Raw genomic sequence first — 21,530 nt, forward strand, 5'->3', positions numbered from 1 at the left:
CAAACAGGCTTGCGTCTTCTATGCGACGGGCGTTTCGAAACGCCGAGCGTTCATGCGCAGATGAAATATAGACCATAACGTCACTGATGTGCGCCAGCGCTGAACATGGCGAGCAGTAAAAGAAGTGCGCTTCTCTCTTCACTAGCTGCTTATGGGGATGATTCAGAGCAGGATTCAGATCCAGACACAGATGATCAAGGTATAAGCTCTAATGAATGTTAGGAAAAGCTTGTATATACTGGGGGTTTTGTAACACTGATGGCTTTGTTGTTGTGGTTAGGTTAACGCGCCGCTACAAATGACAGCGAATGCGATGACATAGACAATATTTACATGTACATAGCCTAGCTTATTTTGTGAAATATATTACTGTCGAGCTGAACTAGCTATTTCTTGATGGTTGGCTAGTAAGAAGTTATTATTACGAACACTTGGCCGTGGAGTGCTGTAGAGGGCACTAAGTTACGCATAAAGAGACTCGTTCTCTATTTTATTTAACGTTACTTTATGATAAAGATTTTTTTAAGCTATGTTCTTCTGGTACTTTATGTCATTTTTAGTGCTGGGCAACGATTAATCGCATTCGCATCCAAAATAAAAGTTTGTGTTTACATAATATGTGTGTGTAGTTAGTACTGTTTATAATTATTTTGAAATACAGACATATGCATGTATTTATTTAAGAAATATTTGCATGTATATACTGTATGTATACATAATTTATATTATATATAAATATACATATTTGATATATTAATAAAAAAAAATCTTATGTGTGTTTTTATATATTCAAAATAATTATACACAGTACACACACATATTATGTAAACACAAACTTTTATTTTGTATGCGATTAATTGTTGCCTAGCACTAGTAATTTTATGTTTGTGACGTTCTTTGTTACGGTGTTGTTAACCTAATACTGTCATCAAAAATATCTCATATTAATGTATTATGTATTTACATGTATAGTATATAGGCTACCATTGTAACTAGGCTATATCCAATTAAACTCAAAATCATTTGTCACGGTTTTTTAAACGGTATTTGGCTCGTTTTGTTTCATGTGATGTGGAAAATCATACTTCTGTATTTATGAATTTTCTTATTCAGTTTGTCTCTTTCTGATCTATATTATGTAATCTTAATACATTTCAGTGTTTGCTTTTTAAGTGATAACAAACTGGTAGTATGTCGTAACGCCCCTTGATATCATCAGGAGGAATGGAAGTCAAGGTTCTTGTGAAAATCTTGACGAGTGGAACTGAAAATGGTTTCTTTTTGTTCTGCAGAATCAGAATCTCATGGTGGATTGGTGTCGGCTAGTTACGGAGAGGATGACGTGAGTCGTGTGGAGGAGCCAGATGAGAAGCCCTCGGAAAATGAGGATAGTGATGAGGACAGCACTAGAAATTCGGTCAGTTTTCACCATATCTTTTTCAGTGTAGGGTTTTTCTAGTGTCAGACCATTACATCCACATGGAATCCTATTCCTCAAAATTATCCTTCACATTTTTATAGGACCTTTTTTATCTTTTTTTTTTTTTTAACTAGAGGAGACTAGAGCCAATTGTAACAAAAGGAAATTGTGGCAAAAATTGTTGCAAACAAAAATGAACAAATTACTGAGATGAGATTACTTGATTTCTCACTTAATTTGAAATATAAAAAAAAATTCAGTCCATATATATCTATATACATACACATGCATACACAGTACAGGCCAAAAGTTTGGACACATTACTATTTTTAACGTTTTTGAAAGAGGTTTCTTCTGCTCATCAAGCCCGCATTTATTTGATAAAAAATACAGGGGAAAAAAAGTAATATTGTGATATATTATTACAATTTAAAATAATTGGTTTTCTTTAAATTATCATTTATTTCTGTGATGCAAAGCTGAATTTTCAGCATCATTACTCCAGTCTTCAGTGTCACATGTGACATCCAGTCTATCACATGATCTTTTAGAAATCATTCTAATATTCTGATTTATTATGAGTGTTGAAAACAGTTCTGCTGCCTAATATATTTGATGAATAAAAGGTTAAAAAGAACTGCATTTATTCAAAATAAAAAAATATTTTCTAATAATATAAATCTTCTTTACTATCACTTTTGATCAATTTAACACATCCTTGCTGAATAAAAGTATTGATATATTTAAAAAAAAGAAAGAAAAAAAATTACTGACCCCAAATTACTGACCAGTAGTGTATATTGTTGTTACAAAAGATTTCTATTTTTAAAACATTTGCTTCTTTTTTATTTTATTTAATTTTTTTACTTTTTATTCATCAAAGTATCCTAAAAAAGTATCACAGGTTATGAAAAAATATTAAGTAACAGAACTGTTTCCAACTTTGATAATGAATCATCATATTAGAATGATTTCTAAAGGATCATGTGATAGACTGGAGTAATGATCCTGAAAATTCAGCTTTGCATCACAGAAATAAATGATAATTTAAAGTTTAATAAATTGAAAACCAATTATTTTAAATTGTAATAATATATCACAATATTACTTTTTTTTTTCTTTTTTTTTTTTTGATCAAATAAATGCAGGCTTGATGAGCAGAAGAAACCTCTTTCAAAAACATTAAAAATAGTAATGTGTCCAAACTTTTGGCCTGTACTGTGTATGCATGTGTATGTATATAGATATATATGGACTGAATTTTTTTTTATATTTCAAATTAAGTGAGAAATCAATCCAAACTTTTGGCCTGTAAAATATATATATATATATATATATATATATATATATATATATATATATACATGTATGTATGTATGTGCTGACATATTTTCAGATAAGTCTGTGCAAGTTGCTTTCAGTTAAGACAGCTCAAACATGCGTCTTAGTCTGGGACTAGCTTTAAACCTTGTCTGTGAAACTGGCATATAGGTACTTTTGGCACATATGCTTTTTATATTAAAAGATCTCAAAGTAAATTTACTATTGCACCTCTTCTGGTAATTAAAATTTATTTCTCTCTAATTCAACTCTGATTATTACTGAATTCCCAGTCAAAACTGAATTCCCAGTCATTCTCTGAGAACCATGGTTGTAACTTTGCACACCTGAAGGGGGAGCTCTTGAATATGGTTTGGTAATATGGTAATGTGACTTTGGTGACCCTGTTTTTTTTTTGTTTTCATAGGAAGAGGAGGAGTCGGACTCAGGGCGGACCCAAGATGATGTGAAGGTATTTGACCCTACCTAAATTCCCTGTTCTGGGTATCAAACTCAAGACACACCCTTCCTAAATTTACTGGAGTGTTATGATTGATCTCAAACCAAGAGAACACTGCATCACTCCATCTGAGGAACATGTGTGTTTGAACTTGCATAGAAGGGACGCATGAGTAGTACAGCATGTCCTTAATGTTTTTTTTTTTTGCCTATTTTTTTAAACATCAGGTTTATGCACACTGCAGGTACTTTGAAATTTACTTAGCTGTTTTTTTTCCTTACACAACAACAGTACTAAGTTGGTACCTTTATATTTTGATGATATTCAATGATAATACCATGGTACTCGATGATAATATTTGTAATGTTTTGTATATGTAGTAACTGTTGCTGTAGTCACTAACATAACTGCATGTACACTACCATTCAAAAGTTTGGTACAGTAACGTTTTACTTTTTTTTTTTTGATCACAAATACAGTAAATACAGTCATACTGTGAAATATATTTTTGCATTTTAAAATGTAATTTATTCCTGTCATGGCAAAGCTGAATTTTCAGCATCATTACTCAAGTCTTCAGTGTCACATGATCCTTCAGAAATCATTCTAATATGCTTATTTGCTGCTCAAGAAACATTTCTTATTTAGAACAGCTGTTTAATTTTTTTGTGTGGGAACTTTCTATTTGAATCTTTGAATAGTACGTTAAAAAGAACAGCATTTTATTTGAAATATAATGTAAACGCCTTGACTGTTACTTGACAATTTAATACATCCTTGCTGAATAAAAGTGTGGTATTTACATGGTGCTTTCATGATAGTTTTAGAAAACACATTTATGTTGCTGTTTTATGAACAGCATTTCTCATTATTAGTTTGAATACCTAGAATCTAAATTCTAAAGTAATCTTAAAGGAATTCAGATGTGCAAAGCACTGCATTGGCAAGTTATTTCATGCACTGAAATGACTTTTTCACAATAGTAGCTTGTGATGTTGCATCAATTTAGAGCCACACCCCAGAGAGAGAGCGCTGTTCTTCATAATCACTAAATGATATAAGACATGTTTTGTAATGAAATGATTAAATTATGATTGATTGCTTAATGAGAACGTTTTCAAATGTAAGAGTTGTGGTGCTTTTTCTTTTTATGTGGGTTCAGTTCATGTTTGACCTTGACTGTTTTTTCACCCCAAAAATGACAATTCTCATTTACTCGCATTTACTCGTTACTCTTGTTGTTCCAAACTCATATGGTGGTGTTTTTCATTAGGGCCCAAAAAGGGGAATTTTAAAGAAATCTTTTTTTACAACTATTTTCCACACAAAAAAAGAAAAAAAGCAGCATTTGTGTTTGGAATGGCATGAAGGTAACAATTCCTTTTAAGCGCAGGCTGTAATCTTCACTTGCTTAAGTGTCTTATAACTTTATTATTCAGAAATTTGTTTTGTCTTCAGTGTTGTTAAAGTGCATGCAGGGGCATGACAATGAAATAGTGAGGGGTAGCTCCTTTAACCCGTGGTCCCATTTTTGGGCTAATCTAAATGAAAAAGACCCCTTTTTAGGCTGGCCCCCTGCCTCAGTGGAGATGGATGGGTCCTTTTTTTGTGTCTAACATTGTTTTGCCATAGTGAGTTTTCAAGTGAAAGGACTGTTGTTAGGATTTGTGCTTTTGGCTACAAAAGATTCATCTCTTCAGTGAGTCATATCTTTCTCTCTGTGCTGTCCTAGACACATTTTCTACTTGGGCGCTTTTACGAGACGATTCTTCCATCTGCACATTCTGTTGCTGAGTGACTGTATCTGAGATTGTGTAAAGGAGGACAGTGAATAGAGGCCCAGTGTATTTTTCAGCCTAGTTTTACTACTCGGGGCTTTTGCACTTTGGTGCAGATTTCATCACGCCTTGGGTTTTAAGCTTTCCAGGAAAGACATTTTGTGTTTTAAAAGCTACAGCAAAGGATTGAACCTATTCTCTTCTGAATCGCTAGTAGTGTATAAAGACATGCGTTAATGATCACGCTATATTTGCGTAAAAATATTTGAAAATAAAAAACTGTTTATCCTTGGACTTTTCTGTTGGACGTTTTTGGAGCTTACACAAGGGGGTGCTAACACTTTTGTTAAATCAACAAGCAGGCACAGTTATTATTTGATGCTGATATTTCCAAATATCATCTGATTAAATGGTTTTAACAGTATATCACTTGGTTTATCCTAATTCATCTTATGTGGATGGATGTACAAGCTTACTTGAAAACACTTGAAATCAATGTATTATTGATTTTCAATATGTGTTTTTTACCTTTTCTTCTATCATAGGATGTCCTGGAAGTGGAGGTTAAAGACCCCAATGAGCTTGTTGGTAAGTATCAAATTAATCATTCCCTCATCTTCAAGTAAAATATCTTTCCAAAGAGATGGTAGAAAGCATTGATGTGTGTTTGTGCTCCAGCCAACATGGTGCAAGAAAGTTGCTGAGGTGTGTGTTTGTGTACCTTGGCCGTGCCCAGGAAATGAGTGATCCAGGTTGGATTGCTTCAGTTCTGTTTTATGGCAACTCTGTGTGATATTAGTTTGATTATAGTGAGACCTCAGGATCGTACAGCACTTCAGTTGTAATGCTTGTTCATCAAAGTTTAATTTTTCTATGAGGGCATTTTTCTTTTTTCCACTTAAGGCCCATTCACACCAAGATCGATAACTATATTAGCGCCCACATCAACAGATGATATCGTTCTGTTTATAATGAGCTCCCAATACAGTTATGTTGTATGCCGCTTTAAATGCTAGAGCTTTTTAAAGTCAGGTGGGTTCTGATTGACTGTCAATGTTTTTATCGTTCATCAGCTGGAAAAAATTGTTCTGGAAGCGATTCCAATTTCCAACTAAAGGCCAATTCTCACCAAGAATGATAACTATAACCCTAACTATAACAAAAACTATTAGTGTCCACTTCATGCACGATAATGTTCTGATTATAATAAGCATGCCCTGCAGTTATCTCCTACTGTTTTAAATGCTCAAGCTCTTTATAGTTGGGTGGATTCTGATTGGCTGTCAATATTTTTATCGTTCATCAGCTGGAACGTAGAGAGAGTACGTTCTTCATGAAAAAAAAAACGTAACAACGTAATACATGCATTAGGCCTAGAAGTTTGGGCCCCTAAATTTTTATGTATAAAAACTGTATTTATAATGCCATATATCTTTCTGATGCACTCAGAGCCAGAATATTCTACTTTTGCAATTGTTGGGAGTTACTGTAAACAAGACATTTGGACGAGTAACTGAACGTTCCACTTTGTCTTGTTTTTCTTCTCATTAAAATGTGAAAAGATCAGAATAGACCGTAGAAAGGAAGGTCTTGCTGGAAACTCAAAGATTTGCTTTGTGGTTGGGAGACAGAAGATCTTTACATTCGGCTCTAATTTTCCCTCCTTCTCTTTTTTGGAGTCTTTCTGAGACTGGAGTTGGTGTATGGGCTTTGTGTGTGATGGTGCCACTTGTTTGGGTGAACACTGAGTTCTGAAGATGCCTGAGAAATGAGTCATGTACAGTTAACGCGTGATTACTCTGATGGAGAGGAAATGACAAATGGGGAGAGATCTACTGCTCAAAAACCAGCTAAAATCACACTAAATCATATCAGGAATAAGAAAGCTGGCTTGAGAGCAACAGTGGGGATTTTAGGGGTTTTATAGAAGACCCCTGTCTTGCCAACATTCCTGTGCACACTTGCTGCCTGCTGCTACCACATTTACTCTAATCACACTGTAATTAAGACATGTGTGAATGCTTTATAAAACACAGCTTTCAGACCAACTACAGTTGAATCCATGACAGCCACAAAATCGCAAACTTTAACAGTTTTATACCAAAGTTTTTACACTTTCTAAGAAAGTATTAGTTGTGTTTGCCTTTGTTCTAGTTCTGCCATGGCGGTTACTAATTGGGTTGGAGAAAAAAAATATAGATTTCTCGATTTTAATCAATTCTCATTTTTATGAACCGAAATCGATTCTTAAAATGACAAAGAATCTCTAAATTAGTCTATGCTGTTTTCAGTTTTCCGAACATTGTAGCTCACCTTCAGTACCATCCAATAAATCAAATAAGCTTTTTTTTTAACTTTTGATATGAAACGAAGTCTCAGATTTCAAATTCTGTCCATTTTATTTATGAAATTCAAACAATAAATACCATTTTGGCTCTCTTTAATGTGACGTGGCAGATCACAGATTAAGCGAAGCAGCAGCATGTGTCATGTCCGTATCATCTTTTCCACTTTACTACTACTATCATCAATCAGGTTTCAGCCACGGAAAGACGTCAATAAAATGGCTTATCAAATCGCAAGATTGTGAATCAAAGTTTAATCGAATAATGAAATTTGTGTCAATACCCAGCCCTAGTTGCTAGGGTGTTCTGGGTTGTTTTTATGTGGTTGCTATTTATATTGCAAGAAACATAAAATATATTGTTCCTATGTATAATTAGCCATCAATAGTTTTATATTTATCCATTATGTCGTTCACAATGCTTCATGGGAGTGTAGTTCTTTTCACCATCAAAGCCATTAAGGAGACAGCCTTCTACCTTTGTCTTTTCCTCTTATTTTCAAATACCTTTTTGTCCAATTTTGCTTCAAATCAAAGTTTGTAATGTTGTTATTCACCTTAAAAGAACAGGAAAAACCACGGTCACTGAATAAGTGCGCTAGCACTATTGTACTCTGTGACACAGGTTTCCTTTTCCTTTTTTTTTTTTTTTATCCCACAGTTTATGGGACTTATTTTTCCTTTTTTAACATCCGCCTGGTAAAAAATACCAAATCTGATCACTTGTCCTAAAGCCTTTCATCTTGAGAAGCTGCACAATTTGAGGTTTCATTTATGTAGGAGTTATGAGTCGATTTTCAATACTTAGGATTAGGAGTTTCTAAAATCCCTAACCATAAAAATGAGCAATAATAATAGTGAATTTCAAATGTTCAGTTTGCGTAAGGCAATTCTTATGAAAAATGATTTTACCTTTCCGAAATTCCGACCTACCTCAGCAAGTTTCCATCGCTAGAGGGCCTGTTTCTACATGTTTATGTCGGTGTGTGTCTGTGCATTGCTTTGGGAAGTGTGCCACTTCTAGAGTGCTCCACCCAGCCCTTCCCTGCTTGTGTGTGTGTGTGCGTCTGTCATGTGTTTTAACAAACGGAGGCATGTTTTGGCCCACAGTCGTTGCCTCAGACCTGTCCAGAACAGCAGCCAGGGGGTGTGAGAGAGGCAGATGGGGGAGGAAGGGTGTGTGGGATTGAGAAGAGAGGAGGTGAGGTGAAAGGGAATTCGGCAGTAGCCTGTTCCAACCAGTATGGTTTGAATAGTGTTCACTGCTGCATGTGTACGCAACCACAAATTCCATTTCTCCGTAATTTGCTCCAGAGATGTCTGACAATCTGCTGATAGACACTTCTAGTTTGAAGGAATAAAGAAAAAATACAGAACACAGTTCTCGCAAATGCTTGCGTAATTGTAGTAGATTAGTGTCATTTTAAAAATGTTATTTGTGTGTTTGGAAACTTTATACCGCTGATGGGAGAAGGATTTTCTTCATGATTTATTTCTTTTTTATATCTTTATAGTTTTTAGTATGTGCTCACTTTTTAAGTTGGCAATAATTTTCGTTTGTATGAAATATGTAAAAATCTAAACCAAAGAAAATTTTTATTGCACAACATACAGGCCCATCGAAATATATTTTACTGAAAAATTATACCAAAGAAAAATTGTAACTTAAATAATTATAAATAAGCTTGCACACTATATACACGCGCACACACACACACGCACACAATACACACACAATACACACACACACACAATACACACACTCACACTCACACACTCACACACACACACACACACACACACACACACACACACACACACACACACGCACACAATACACACACACACACACACACAATACACACAATACACACACTCACACTCACACACTCACACACACACACACACACACACACACACACACACACACACACACACACACACACACACACACACACACACACACACACACACACACACACACACACACACACACACACACACACACACACACACACACACACACACAATACACCTTACCAACATGCTAGATATAACATGCATAGCAATGTTCTGGCATCAACAATATTTTCTTGAAAAAATGTAGTTTGTTTTTATGAGCATATGATTGTCATTACTCTATTGCAGCACACCTGTTTATACTGTAAAGTAAATTGTAACATTCATGTATTTAATTCTTCAAAGGAGTATTTTGTTGTTCTTTATAGCACAGTTTTCGGAGAAGGTTCGGAACATGTCTCCTGACGAGATCAGAATTCCTCCTGAACCCGCCGGGCGTTGTTCCAGTCATCTGCAGGTGAGATTGTTGCTCTGTTCTGTTTGAGATGTTCTTGACTTGCTGCCATGGGGTCCAATGAGAGAACTTGTTTTTGATAGATGCTAGTCTCAGCTGCTATCAGATAGCTTGCACGCTGACCATTCACAGGCTTCTGCATATTGCACAAACAAATAACAAGACTGGGCCAAAATCAATTCTATCTGATTGTTTGGCTGCTATGCAATTTCCAGGAGTCACATTTTTACACACAAAGCTGTGTTAAAGACTGCTGTACTGATCACATGTTAGTGAGGTCCTTTTAGTTATAAATTAGATCCTAAAGGACACTTACATTTGTGAAAAATCTCAACTTAACCAATGATTTTGGACATACAGAATTTTTGACAGAAGTCAACACATTTTCCACTCCTTTTGTGGAAATTGTTGCATGATTATTTGAATGAGCGCTTATTGACTTTGATAATAGGCTGCTGTACAATAATTTCAAATTTTTACATAAACATGATGTTAAAAAGTAGTTGGTCAATTTAAATGTCAGTCAGATGGGCTCTTCTGTAACACTTTACAATAACGTCTCATTTGTTGGCATGAACTACATTAGTTAACATGACTACAGAATTTTTTAGGCTAGTCTTAGGTAAAGGTAATTTCATCATGTACTAATAAATGTTTTAAAATAAAATGGTGTTTCTGTTAACATTAGTCAAGGCACTGTGAACTAACATGAACAATCGTATTTTTATAACTAATATTAACAAAATCATGCATGCTGTAAAAAATATTTCGCTCGTTGTTAGTTTAGGATGTATGCTGCAAAATAGACCTGACTTTATGCCGATTGTATTCTCATGCTGAAATAGGGTTTTTAATTAAGTCATCATCCGTATAAACAAACACTGTCTGTTACTTTTATTTGCATAAATACTTGAAGCTAAAGTCTGGGTTATTATAGTTAACTAAAACCATAAATTCCATACTTCAAATAAAATAATTTTTAACTTGATGTACTAAAATAACAAACAGAAATATAGTATAATGTGAATTATGTAGACATACAGTTTTATTATATAAAACTAATAAAACTGACAAAAATGCACAACAAAATTACTAAACCTTTAACTAAATTTTAAATGAAAACAGGAAATACAAAAATAAATTCAAAATACTAGTGGAAAATTAATAATAGTATCTTAATTAAAGGGATAGTTCACCCAAAAATGAAAATACTTACTCACCCTCATGTCGTTGCAAACCCGTAAGACCTTCGTTCATCTTCGGGAACACAAATTAAGATAATTGATTAAATCTGAGAACTTTCTGCGCCTCCATATACATACAGCAACTCAATTTCCACTTTCAAGCCCCAGAAAGGTAGTAAAGACAACGTTAACATAATCCGTGTGACTACAGTGGTTCAACCTTAATTTTATGAAACTACGAGAATATTTTGTTCACAGAAAATAAAACAAAACCTTTTTGGGCCTTGAAAAGTGGTAGTTCTTGGATTTCACCAAAAAGATCTTAATTTCTGTTCTGAAGATGAACAAATGTCTTACAGGTTTGGAACAACATGAGGGTGAGTAATTAATGACAGAAATTTCATTTTTGGGTGAACTAACCCTTTAAATTAAAATTACACTGGCTAAAACAACATAGACTGTGCATGCAAATGAACAATATGATTGGTGCTTCTAATTCTTGATGAATTCTGAATTTTCCAAAGAACTTTATTTTAATTTAAAAAATTTTTGTTCGTATACCAGCTGAAAAACATTCTCTCAGCTGCTCTGTTTTGGTTGGACTGCTACACTACACTTTGTCATCAGCAGTCATAAAAAGAGATCATATGAGTTCATTGTTTTAGTTCTTGGCAACGTCTTTAGAGCACATGTTCAGATCCTGGCTGACATGTTTTATGTCAGGGTGTGGCACTGGGGGGGGGGGCTCAAGGGGGTGGAAGGTTGTGGGTGTCAGTCTTTCAGGTGTTTTGCCTCACCCGGGGGTAAGGACTGGCAGTTTGCCCTATATCATGCAACTTGCGTCCTGTCAGAACATGTCCAGGGATTTAAACATTTGAGGTCAGGGATGTCAAAACCATGTTGATGCGTAGGTCATTTTTGAACATATTTCTTTAGAATAATGTGGTTTGTTAATATTTATTCATATCTCATTGTCAAATTTCTTATTAATCATAGCACTTCCTGTTGTGGCTCCGTCTCTCGTGAGCTGTTGGGACAGGTGTTACACGGGCGTGGTTTTCACACTCAGTATTGTACAGCCTAGTACTGATAGATGGGCTGTGCTTTTCCACGTCATGATTAATATCCTGTCCTTGTGGCTATGCTTTTATCGCTGCTCAGACATGATCCTCATTCTCTTATACACCTCAGTTGGTCTTCCTGCTAACTTTCTTGTAGTCCATTTTGTACAAATGAAGATCAGTGTCTTAACTGTCAACAGAGGACTTTTAAATTTATTTGACTTCTTGGAATGTGAAGGAAAACTGCAAATGGCACATCTCCAAGTGCTTCTTGGAGTCCGGTTGTCAAAAATCACCCTCTAGTTCTAGAAACTCGCAGTCGTACAAAGACTTTATTCATTCCTAGTGTCTCACAACAAGAGAGGAAACAATATTTTTCTTGTTTCGTAGTGCACATTTGACATAAACCTGCATTTAAAATAAAAAATTGACAATTTGTTTATTTGGCAAGATCATGCATGCACTTAATATCAATAATGATAGGAAAAATAATTAGATAATAAGACTGTTGTACCTTTTCTGTTTGTAGGAAAAGATCTTTAAACTTTACGAGCGGAAGCTTCATGGAGACTTTGATACAAACAGCCATATTCAAATGAAGAAAGAGTTTCGCAACCCAAGGTCTGGAGATAACAAGTTTTAATGACCCACCATGCACCAGACATAACCTGAAGCTGATTATATTTTGATACTGTTCAAAGTACTGTTATTTGTTTGCAAACTAACCATGTGTTTGTGTTTGTGTTTATAGCATTTATGAGAAGCTAATCCAGTTCTGTGGAATTGATGAACTTGGAACCAATTATCCAAAAGTATGTAATGTTTACCTTTTAATACCATGTAAACACACATTGCTGTTTTAACACACATTGCTCACATTACTTCTCCATAGGACATGTTTGACCCCCATGGCTGGTCAGAGGATTCGTATTATGAGGCTCTAGGTAAATTTTGCTTAAAATTAAATTTGACATTTCAACTCATATGGATTAAATTGATTACATCTGTTAACCATTTGTGTGCTATTCTCTCCACAGCCAAAGCTCAGAAGGTGGAGATGGACAAGCTGGAAAAAGCCAAAAAGGAAAAGACCAAGGTTAAAACCTTGAGGCACTCCACTTATTATTATTATCATTATTATTATTTTTATTTTATATATATATATAATATTAAAAGGTTTGTTTCTTCTATATGAGCCAAAACCTCACTGACGGTTACAATGTTTTACCCATGTGTCTTTAGATTGAATTTGTGACGGGCACTAAAAAAGGCACCACTTCTAATGCAGCAGCTCTGGCCACAAACGCAACAACTGCCTCATCCACAGGTACAATGCATGATTGAGTGTTTTAAGCAAAAATACGGTCTTTAAAAATGTAAAGTGATGAAATTGCAACATATATAGGCAATGTTATTGTTGTATAATAACAGCCTGCTATACTTATTATTATTATTATTATTATTATTATGATAAAAATATATATATTACCAAAAAAGACTTCAAGATTTAAGGCTTTTACTATAAAAAAAATAAATAAAAAAATAAAATATATATATAATGCTTTTTCCCCCAACTGTATTATTCAGCATTTATAAGAGAAAATCAGTCCTTTTTTTTTACTCCTAGTGTGTCGCTACTATGATAATAGTTGCATAAGCCATTTCTAGTTTCATGATAATGAAATGCAAATGTTTAGGGCTGTCACTAACGATTATTTTGGTCATTTGGTACATTATTGGTGGATTATTTTGACGATTAATCAAGTAATCGGATACACTTTTTGTGGTAATACAAATAGACCTAGGTGAAGAACCATTAAAATGACTTAAAATACATTGGTATAATAACAATGAGGCAATAATAATTGGTTCAACGAAAGTATCAAAATTCAGCAATACTGATAAAATACATAAAACACGAAACTTATGTTCATCATGTATGATAATAAATGCCTCCATAGGGCACCAACGGTCTGGTGATTGTTGTTGTTACACTTTACAGCATGATCAAATCCTTGTTTAATATTGTCCAAACAAGATTTAATTAAAATCTCCAATTAATCTTTGATATTTGGCCACTTCTTTATGATAGACATGCTACATCCACTGTAATTTCTTGGGGAAAAAAAACATGTGGACATCAAAACATGCAAACTCAGAGCGAGGGTTTGAACTTTTATTTGAAATCACGATGAACAACAGTTTGCTTATTTAGAAATGTATTGATGTATTCTCCTGTGTTGACTAAGGTTTATAAATGATTTACGTTACACATCTGGTGAAATGGTGCACGTTGCATTCCCAGATGAACGTTATAGCAGCATTTACTGTGAACGGAGCCGCGTTGAGACGCTGGAAGAAACTCGTAACTTGCATGCATGTAAATAATCCACATGCTCCTCACCACTAGATGCAGCTAAAAATCACACACTGCACCTTTAAATGGTTTTGATATATCGTGCAGCCTTTGAAAAGGTCTAATAATGCCGACATGGCCAAATTGCAATCGAGAATTTTTTTAAATCAAGTACTCTAATTTAATTGAGGAATTGTGACAGCCAAACATATGTTGAATTATAATTCAGTCTTTGTTGGTGAGTGTTACTGCAAACAAACCTACCATTAGTTCTAGTTGAATTAAACCTAAGTGCTATGACCCAGCAGATGCTCAGAAGAGGAAGAGCAAGTGGGATTCAGCAGTGCCAGTGACCCTGGCACAACCCGCCCTCCTCACCACCACTGCCACCCTCCCTGGAGTCGTCTCTGTGACCACAACAGCCAGCGGCACCAAGACCACTGTCATCTCTGCAGTGGGAACCATTCTCAAAAAAGCTAAGCAATGACATGAAAAAAAGTGTTGAAAATCAGTTTGCCAGATTGATAGTCAATGGCAGTGTCACATGGAAAAGTAACAGGTCCTGCTGTTTTATTTGAGCAACAGCAACAGATTTAACTGTCTGGCAACGGGAATAGATGGTCTTTTTTCTCATTTTCAGAAAGAGAATATTTTGGATATATCTTCATAACGGCATAATTGTACCAGACATTTGTGTAAAATTTGACTAGCTATTTCAAATGCATTCATCCGATGGTTGATACTTTTTTTGTATTTAAACTTCTTGGTTGTCTTTGCCCAGATGTTTTCCATTGATTTCATGTATGTAAAAACTATCCTGCAGCTGTCATGCATTGCAAGTCATCTGAACTTTCATGTCCAACATATGAAAACTCTTTCAAACTTGCAACAAATTATCGAGTAATTTTGCATTTTATTTTTCCTTTTAGTAATCATTAATTGTTTGATAGATGACCAGTCAGGTTTGCCTTATATCTGTTTCCATTTTCATGTTTTGGATAGGTCATGTCACACAGAACACCAATTAAACATCACTGGAGTCTTCATTCAGTATTCTATTACAACTGATCAGGGCTAATTGACTGTATTACTGCATTTATTGTGTAGACAGAAGGTGGTCTTATAATTTGGTGCAAGTTCATTTTTAAACTTTTTTTTCTCATTTCTGTCTTTTATTTAATTTTAGCAATGCAAGTAGGTTTTTTTTAAGAACATGTATATATTAAAACGACTCTGTGGCTTTTCTGTAGCTCAGCAGTGTAAAAATAAATGTTTTTTTTGTATAATTGCAAAACTGTTGAATTTATAAAACTCTGCTGTGTTTAATTCAAACCTGAAAGGATCTGCCTCTGGGATGAAGAAACAGAAATGGGATGTCAAGTCGTGTTAAATAACTTCTTTGTGGATGAGGAATGTGTTTTTGGGTTCTGAAATTGAAAGATGGTGTGCATCTACTAGATGGATTAATGATTTATATCTAAGCGATACCTTTTCCATTCTGAACTCGAGCCATCCAAGCTTTTGTTCAAGCTAAGAAATCCTGTGCAATGAGATGATTTTCTGGCACTTTTCCTTGGTCATATTTAAAACCTTCTGCTGAGAATGTGGGTACAGCCTAGTTAAAGATCTGGGCCCGTATTCATAAAGATTCTAAGAATCCTCTAAGAAAACTCTTAATTTAGCTTAAAAACTTTTACGTAGGAGTCTTAGCTTAAAAGCGATTCGGGACCGATCTGAGAGCAACTCTGAGTAAGGAAAAGACAAAAACTTTCATCTTAGTAAGGAGGCGGGGCTGACCCCGTTGCTATGTATGACACAATCTTTTGAAGACTGTGATTGGTTGGTTGTCCAAGAAAAAAAAAAAGTGATTTTAAGTATAGGGGCTATTCTAAGCCTTCACTTTGAAATTATATGCGTACTTTTTCCTATTTGACCGTTCTCACACACACACACACATTATATATGTGTATATAAATCCTTTTTTTTTTTTTTTTTTTTTACCATGCTGTTAATTTCCTATAAGGTATTTGCTTGGCTTAAAATGATAAAAATTGTTCCACTCTTTCCAATTACACTGATTGCTGGCATGTCTATTTAAGTGGTGGTTTGAATGTTGGTTTTAATGTATCAAACATGGAATTTTCCCAGTTGCCAAATATCGTAATGTAGTGATTACTTTCATTTCTGGCGCTATGGCATTTCTGTGCAGTGTCGGAGATGTTAGCGTGTCTCTAATAAGATCAGTCACAAACATGATCCCTGCACGATCTAATATATAGCGTCTTATTAACTCACTGTTATTCATTGTCTGCAACACATTTCTTCTCCCTCTTCATCTTTCTGCCATTTTCTCCTCTGCTAAAGAAACTCTTAAGCCTTTTAAAAGTCCTCGTCCGTGCTCCTAACAATTTTGACCTTAAGACCTCTTTTAAGGGTTAAGATGCTTTCTGAATTACTTTTTTCTTTACTAGGATTTTTTCTTTCATTTTAAGAGTAAACGGCCTCATTTCTAAGAATTTTCTTAGAATTTTGTCACTAGGAGCTACTCTTTGCATTAAGATTCTTTATGAATACGGGCCCTGGGCTTGATAATCAGAAGGTTGTGGGTTCAAACTTGTGTCCCATGATCTAGACACTTTACTTCAGAGCCCCTTTCACAGAGATACCAGAAAATACACTGATAATGTGTCCCGGGATTGTTTGATTTAGGTTCATTCACAGTTGCCAGTGATTTTCCAGAATCCGTGTGTGCATTCACACACATCCCATAAAGACACGTGACATCGATGTCTCTGCAGCTTCTTAAGTTGGCTTATGATCTGAGTTCAGGACCAGGGCTGAGAACCACTGCTCTAAGTGGACTACTCTTTCAGATAAAACCTTGTGCAAATGATCAAATTAGTATGTTACTTTAGAACATATGACATATGGTCATTTTTTTTGTAAAACCATAAAATGGTTAACTTTCATTACTATTCAATAGTTTGGGGTCTATACTCTCTCTCTCTCTCTCTATATATATATATATATATTTTTTTTTTTTTTTTTAAGAAATGTCATGTTCACCAGGATTGCATTTATTTTGACCTAAAATGTATGCACCCCTTGATGAAAATAAATGTGATGTTATTTCCATCAAGTGGTGCATCAGTTTTTGGTCAAGATCTTGTATTGTATTCTTCATACTCCCTCAACCATTCTTTCATAATTTGACCCCGATGAATCTTGGCTTTGTCATTCTGGAATATGGCCATGATGTGTCTTCCTACATGGTGGTTTAAGAAATGCAAAGCTACACACTCTGATAATTAAGGTTAAAAGAACTGTTGCCAAACATATAACATTCTAGAAACATAATAATCACAGCAATAATGATCCAGTCATAGACTCTTAAGTAATTGCCTATTTAAATCCAAACTGCGATTTATAACCTCATCAAAACGTATTATCAAGTCAAGTCACATTTATTTATATAGCGCTTTTCACAATACAGATTTTTTCAAAGTAGCTTCATAACAATCAATCAATCAATCAAACTTTATTACAGACTCAAAGTCCAATTTAAAAAAAAAAAACAAGACATTGAACAACATACAACCCATACAATCCATCACAACCCATATAATTTTGTAAACACAGAGTTACAAAATACACCAGTACCAGTGTCTCCACAGCTTTGACTGATACCGTGTAGTACTAACCCTTATATTTGATAAACTCACAATAATTTCATTTTCAGAAGCATTAAGTCGGCAGATAAATCTATACATAAAATTAAGTAACAGTGCTTTAAAAGTGATTACTCGTACACTCACAAACATTTCACTTGCACTATGCCATCTAGGTCTCCTTAGTAGAATTCTCATAGCATCGTTATAAGCTACTTGCAGCTTCTGTAAACTAGATGTTTTATAGTTACACCACAAATGAGCAGTATAAAATGTTGTACAATATGCTTTAAAAAGTGACACCTTCACCTCATCTGAACAGAAACTAAACTTACGCAACAGTATATTTGCCCGCATATACATCAGGCGGCGTTGCCTTTCAATATCATCATCATCTGTCATGTGCTCGGTGATAATAACAGCAAAATGCAACAAAGTTTGTTCGAAAGTGGCAAGGAACCCAAACTCCATCAGGTGGCAGGATGGAGAAAAAACTTTGGAAGAAACCAGGCTCAGTCGGGGGGCCAGTTCTCCTCTGGCCAATGAACGAACAGTGTATGATTATGATTCAGGCAGCATTATCAGAAGTCAGATTGGATTAGAACAATCAGAATTTTATCCAGTTCCATCCAGTTGAAGATTGGAGTCATCACGCCGGTATGGAGACGGGTTTGTTGAGGATCAGTGTCGATGAGGCCTTCACAGAGGACAGTCTAGTTGACACAACCTCTGCTGACACTTCAGGGATGAGTTGTGGTCGTGTCTAGGCGCATTATATTATATAGTATTATAAATGCTTTCTTCTCATTTCAATTGTTTAGCAGACATTCAGAAATATAATTTTGCTGCTTCTTAATTCTTCCTGGCTAATGGAAAGCAAATTCTGGTGGCACATCTTACCCCACTCTCCTAATGGCCTGTCAAACTTTATTTCTGTTCAAATGCAAGGCTTTATGGTTGTAACAAAGGGTGTTTTTTTAATTATTATATGACTTTTTCATGGCCCCAGGTAAATCAGTTGACGCACAGGTTTGGTAAGTTTGCCAGCTGAGATTGAGAGATGGGGATTGAGCGAGTGCTGTATGTGCTAACTGTGCGTCAGGGTGACTCAGATTGAAGACACACCCGGTACAGGCCCTGACTCCACTGATCTACAGTTGAATCCGACCACGAAGATTTACTCATGCAGTGCACATAATTATAATGTTGTTACCAACTATTTAAACATTCATAGTGATTCATTGAACTACAACTTGACCATTTTTTATCTTCCTGTGTTACTGTAGTGAGAGCTAGTAATTTAACTCTACCCACTAGTCATATGTTTTTGCCAATATTGTAAACACATAGCACTGTTGCACTTATTCAAATATAGGCCTATATGCATTTTCAAAAGGCAAGTAGAATATAGGGGGGAGGGGTGTTGGATCATGAATATAGGCAGAACCTGTGAAACTCACAGTTTCATATTGTATGTATTGTTGCAGATTTGTTTTTGTTTGCAAGATCCCAGCATGCATCATGGCATTAAATCAATTACAGTTACTATTTTTAATATAAGCTTGACACCTTTTTAAAAGTATGAGGTTGGTTTTTAATGTTTGTGAAAGAAGTCTCTTATTTTCACCAAAACTGCATTTAATCGATCAAAAATACATTAAAAACAGTAATGTTGTGAAATAATATAATAGTCTTCAGTGTCACATGATCCTTCAGAAATAATTCTAATATGCTAAATTCATGCTCAATAAATATTTATTAGTATTATCAATGTTGGAAACAATTGTGCTGCTAAATATTTGAATTCTTTGATGAACAACATATATAGCCTATAAAATCGAAATCTTTTGTGATATAAATTAATTGTAAATGAAAAGTATTATTTCCTTTAAAAAAATCTTACTGACCTTGCACTTTTGAACGGTATATATGCCTATATCTGTGAGATCATGCATCTCACTCACAGGACGTACTGGACTTTTCCAATTTTGTGATGCGTAATAGGACAATAAACTTTTTTTCTTTTTTTTTTGCGGGGCCAAGTAGCCTAGAATTTTGCTCTTTGGAGTGGAGTCTGACTCTTCTGAGTTGCTACTTTTTGGTCTGCTTTCAATGACACAGCTAGCTAGCCGTTTTCATTTGTCCAGCCTGATTACAAATAACAAAAGAAAGTAATAAATTCTGAGGGAATCTTTTGTCATGTAAATGATGGAGACGTTTGCCTCGCAAAAGTGCGGTTGCCAAAAATGTGCGTAATGCAGTCCAGGGCGTTTGCAAGTGCAAGGAAAATGTGAATTTATAAATGCATGAATGTTTGTGTGATACAATATTTGAGCTGACTCGGAACCCGCCAATGATGCCCACAGATGTTTTCTAGGAGCTCGCTGAGTTTTGACACTGACTGAAGCGACAGCGGTGAAGAGGTGAGGTAAATGTAGGCTACTTTTGTTTGAGTAAGTCATGATCGTGTTGAATATTGTAAGTGTTATGTTTAAACTGTTTGCAGCAGTTGTGTGCGTCATGGGTGGTCGGATCCTGAGAGAAAAGTTTGTGACCGTTGAGGGGGAAACAATATTTGTGCTTGTGCAATGTGGTTTAATATGTATAAATATTAACACAATAAATAAAACACATGCTCAAGGGCTGAAAGATACATAGATAATCCTGCTATGAAAGATTACCGTGGTAATCACGAGTTACCTTTTTTTTTTACTATATATTGTTAGGCTACTTCAATAAAACTGTGTTAAATTAGTCACCACTGTCGTCAGCAATAGAAATGAAACAATATATAATAAATATTCTGAAAGCTTCTTACACTTGTAAGAAAGGCATGTGTTTGTTTTCTTTTAGAAATGCATCGGTGTTGTTGTTTTTTTCATTATTATTTTTGGTTAGCAAGAGTGACCAACCTATGTTTGATACACGTTATCTTTAGCTGATATTATTTTGGTGGGGAAGGGAAATCCTGCATGCCCTTGACCGTTAAAGAGGAAAACAATATTTATTTTGGAAATGGTGTCCGAAATTGGCAGAAGATGCAGACATAAGACATGTTCCAAGGGCAATAAACAAGACTTACAAAACTGTAGGCTAATATTTGGTAATTAATTAATTGTCATTTTCAACTGATTCATTTGTAGCCTATCCTTGTGCCAATTTCTTTTGAATGCAATATGATAATACGAATTCAGAATTCAACAAACAAAAGGAGTTCTGAATGTGAATTGGATGTTTCCCTCAGGCCATACATTGTGCTTAATGTACTTTGATGTTTAAAAATAATAATAATCCAAGGGAAACATTCAGGCATGTGAGGAAATGCACTTGGAACTTTTCTTGATGTCCGGCAGTCAGAAATGACAATAACAGCTAAGGTTTTCCACAGGTCATCCCCGAGGGACAGCTGTACCACACACATCCCTTTCTAACGTTTCACTGAGTGCCAGGCAGTCTGATTGTTACTTGGGAAAGGACACACCTTGTTTCTGACTCATTGTGTGTTTAGTGTTATGCATCTGCCCTGCGGGAATGTGGTTCCCATGATTTCTCGTTGCCATGGTTTGTCCAAGTGCTTTTACTGTGTGTTTTCAGCTTGTGAATTTAGTAGCCTAAGCGTTAGAAT

At 35.2% G+C, this 21,530-nt stretch overlaps 2 protein-coding genes and 1 long non-coding RNA gene across 4 annotated transcripts in view; all 3 read left to right on the forward strand.

Moving 5' to 3' along the window:
* Positions 1-74: 74 nt before the first annotated feature.
* Positions 75-15,283, forward strand: sap30bp (SAP30 binding protein). 2 transcript variants are annotated; one of them, XM_082188172.1, is made up of 11 exons: positions 75-199; positions 1,293-1,417; positions 3,168-3,212; positions 5,524-5,566; positions 9,551-9,639; positions 12,411-12,502; positions 12,633-12,693; positions 12,774-12,825; positions 12,919-12,977; positions 13,124-13,208; positions 14,543-15,283. In XM_082188172.1, exons 1-11 carry the CDS (start codon positions 106-108, stop codon positions 14,722-14,724), a joined length of 927 nt encoding a protein of 308 aa, XP_082044298.1. In that variant the 5' UTR covers positions 75-105; the 3' UTR covers positions 14,725-15,283. The 2 variants fall into 2 exon arrangements, with proteins under 2 accessions (XP_082044298.1, XP_082044299.1); XM_082188173.1 differs by having other exon boundaries at positions 14,546-15,283.
* Positions 10,793-11,728, forward strand: LOC309512540. Its single transcript, XR_014211070.1, has 2 exons — positions 10,793-11,170; positions 11,203-11,728. It is a non-coding gene; the product is annotated as an uncharacterized lncRNA (long non-coding RNA).
* A 4,791-nt stretch (positions 15,284-20,074) lies between the features above and the next one.
* LOC309512517 (integrin beta-4-like) overlaps positions 20,075-21,530 on the forward strand; it is a 30,930-nt gene continuing 29,474 nt past the window's right edge. The window contains exon 1 of the mRNA XM_082188134.1: positions 20,075-20,328. The gene's annotated coding sequence lies outside the window, so the exon portion shown is untranslated. The remainder of the gene's footprint in view (positions 20,329-21,530) is intronic.

The sequence above is a fragment of the Leuciscus leuciscus genome (genome assembly GCF_965113295.1).
Source record: "Leuciscus leuciscus genome assembly, chromosome: 13".
Taxonomy (NCBI): Eukaryota; Metazoa; Chordata; class Actinopteri; order Cypriniformes; family Leuciscidae; genus Leuciscus; species Leuciscus leuciscus.

Coding starts and splice junctions, on each gene's coding strand:
- sap30bp (XM_082188172.1), top strand. CDS start 106: ATGGCGAGCAGTAAAAGAAGTGCGCTTCTCTCTTCACTAGCTGCTTAT. Junction 12,503..12,632: donor AAAGAGTTTCGCAACCCAAG/GTCTGGAGATAA, acceptor TTGTGTTTATAG/CATTTATGAGAAGCTAATCC. Junction 12,826..12,918: donor TTCGTATTATGAGGCTCTAG/GTAAATTTTGCT, acceptor TTCTCTCCACAG/CCAAAGCTCAGAAGGTGGAG.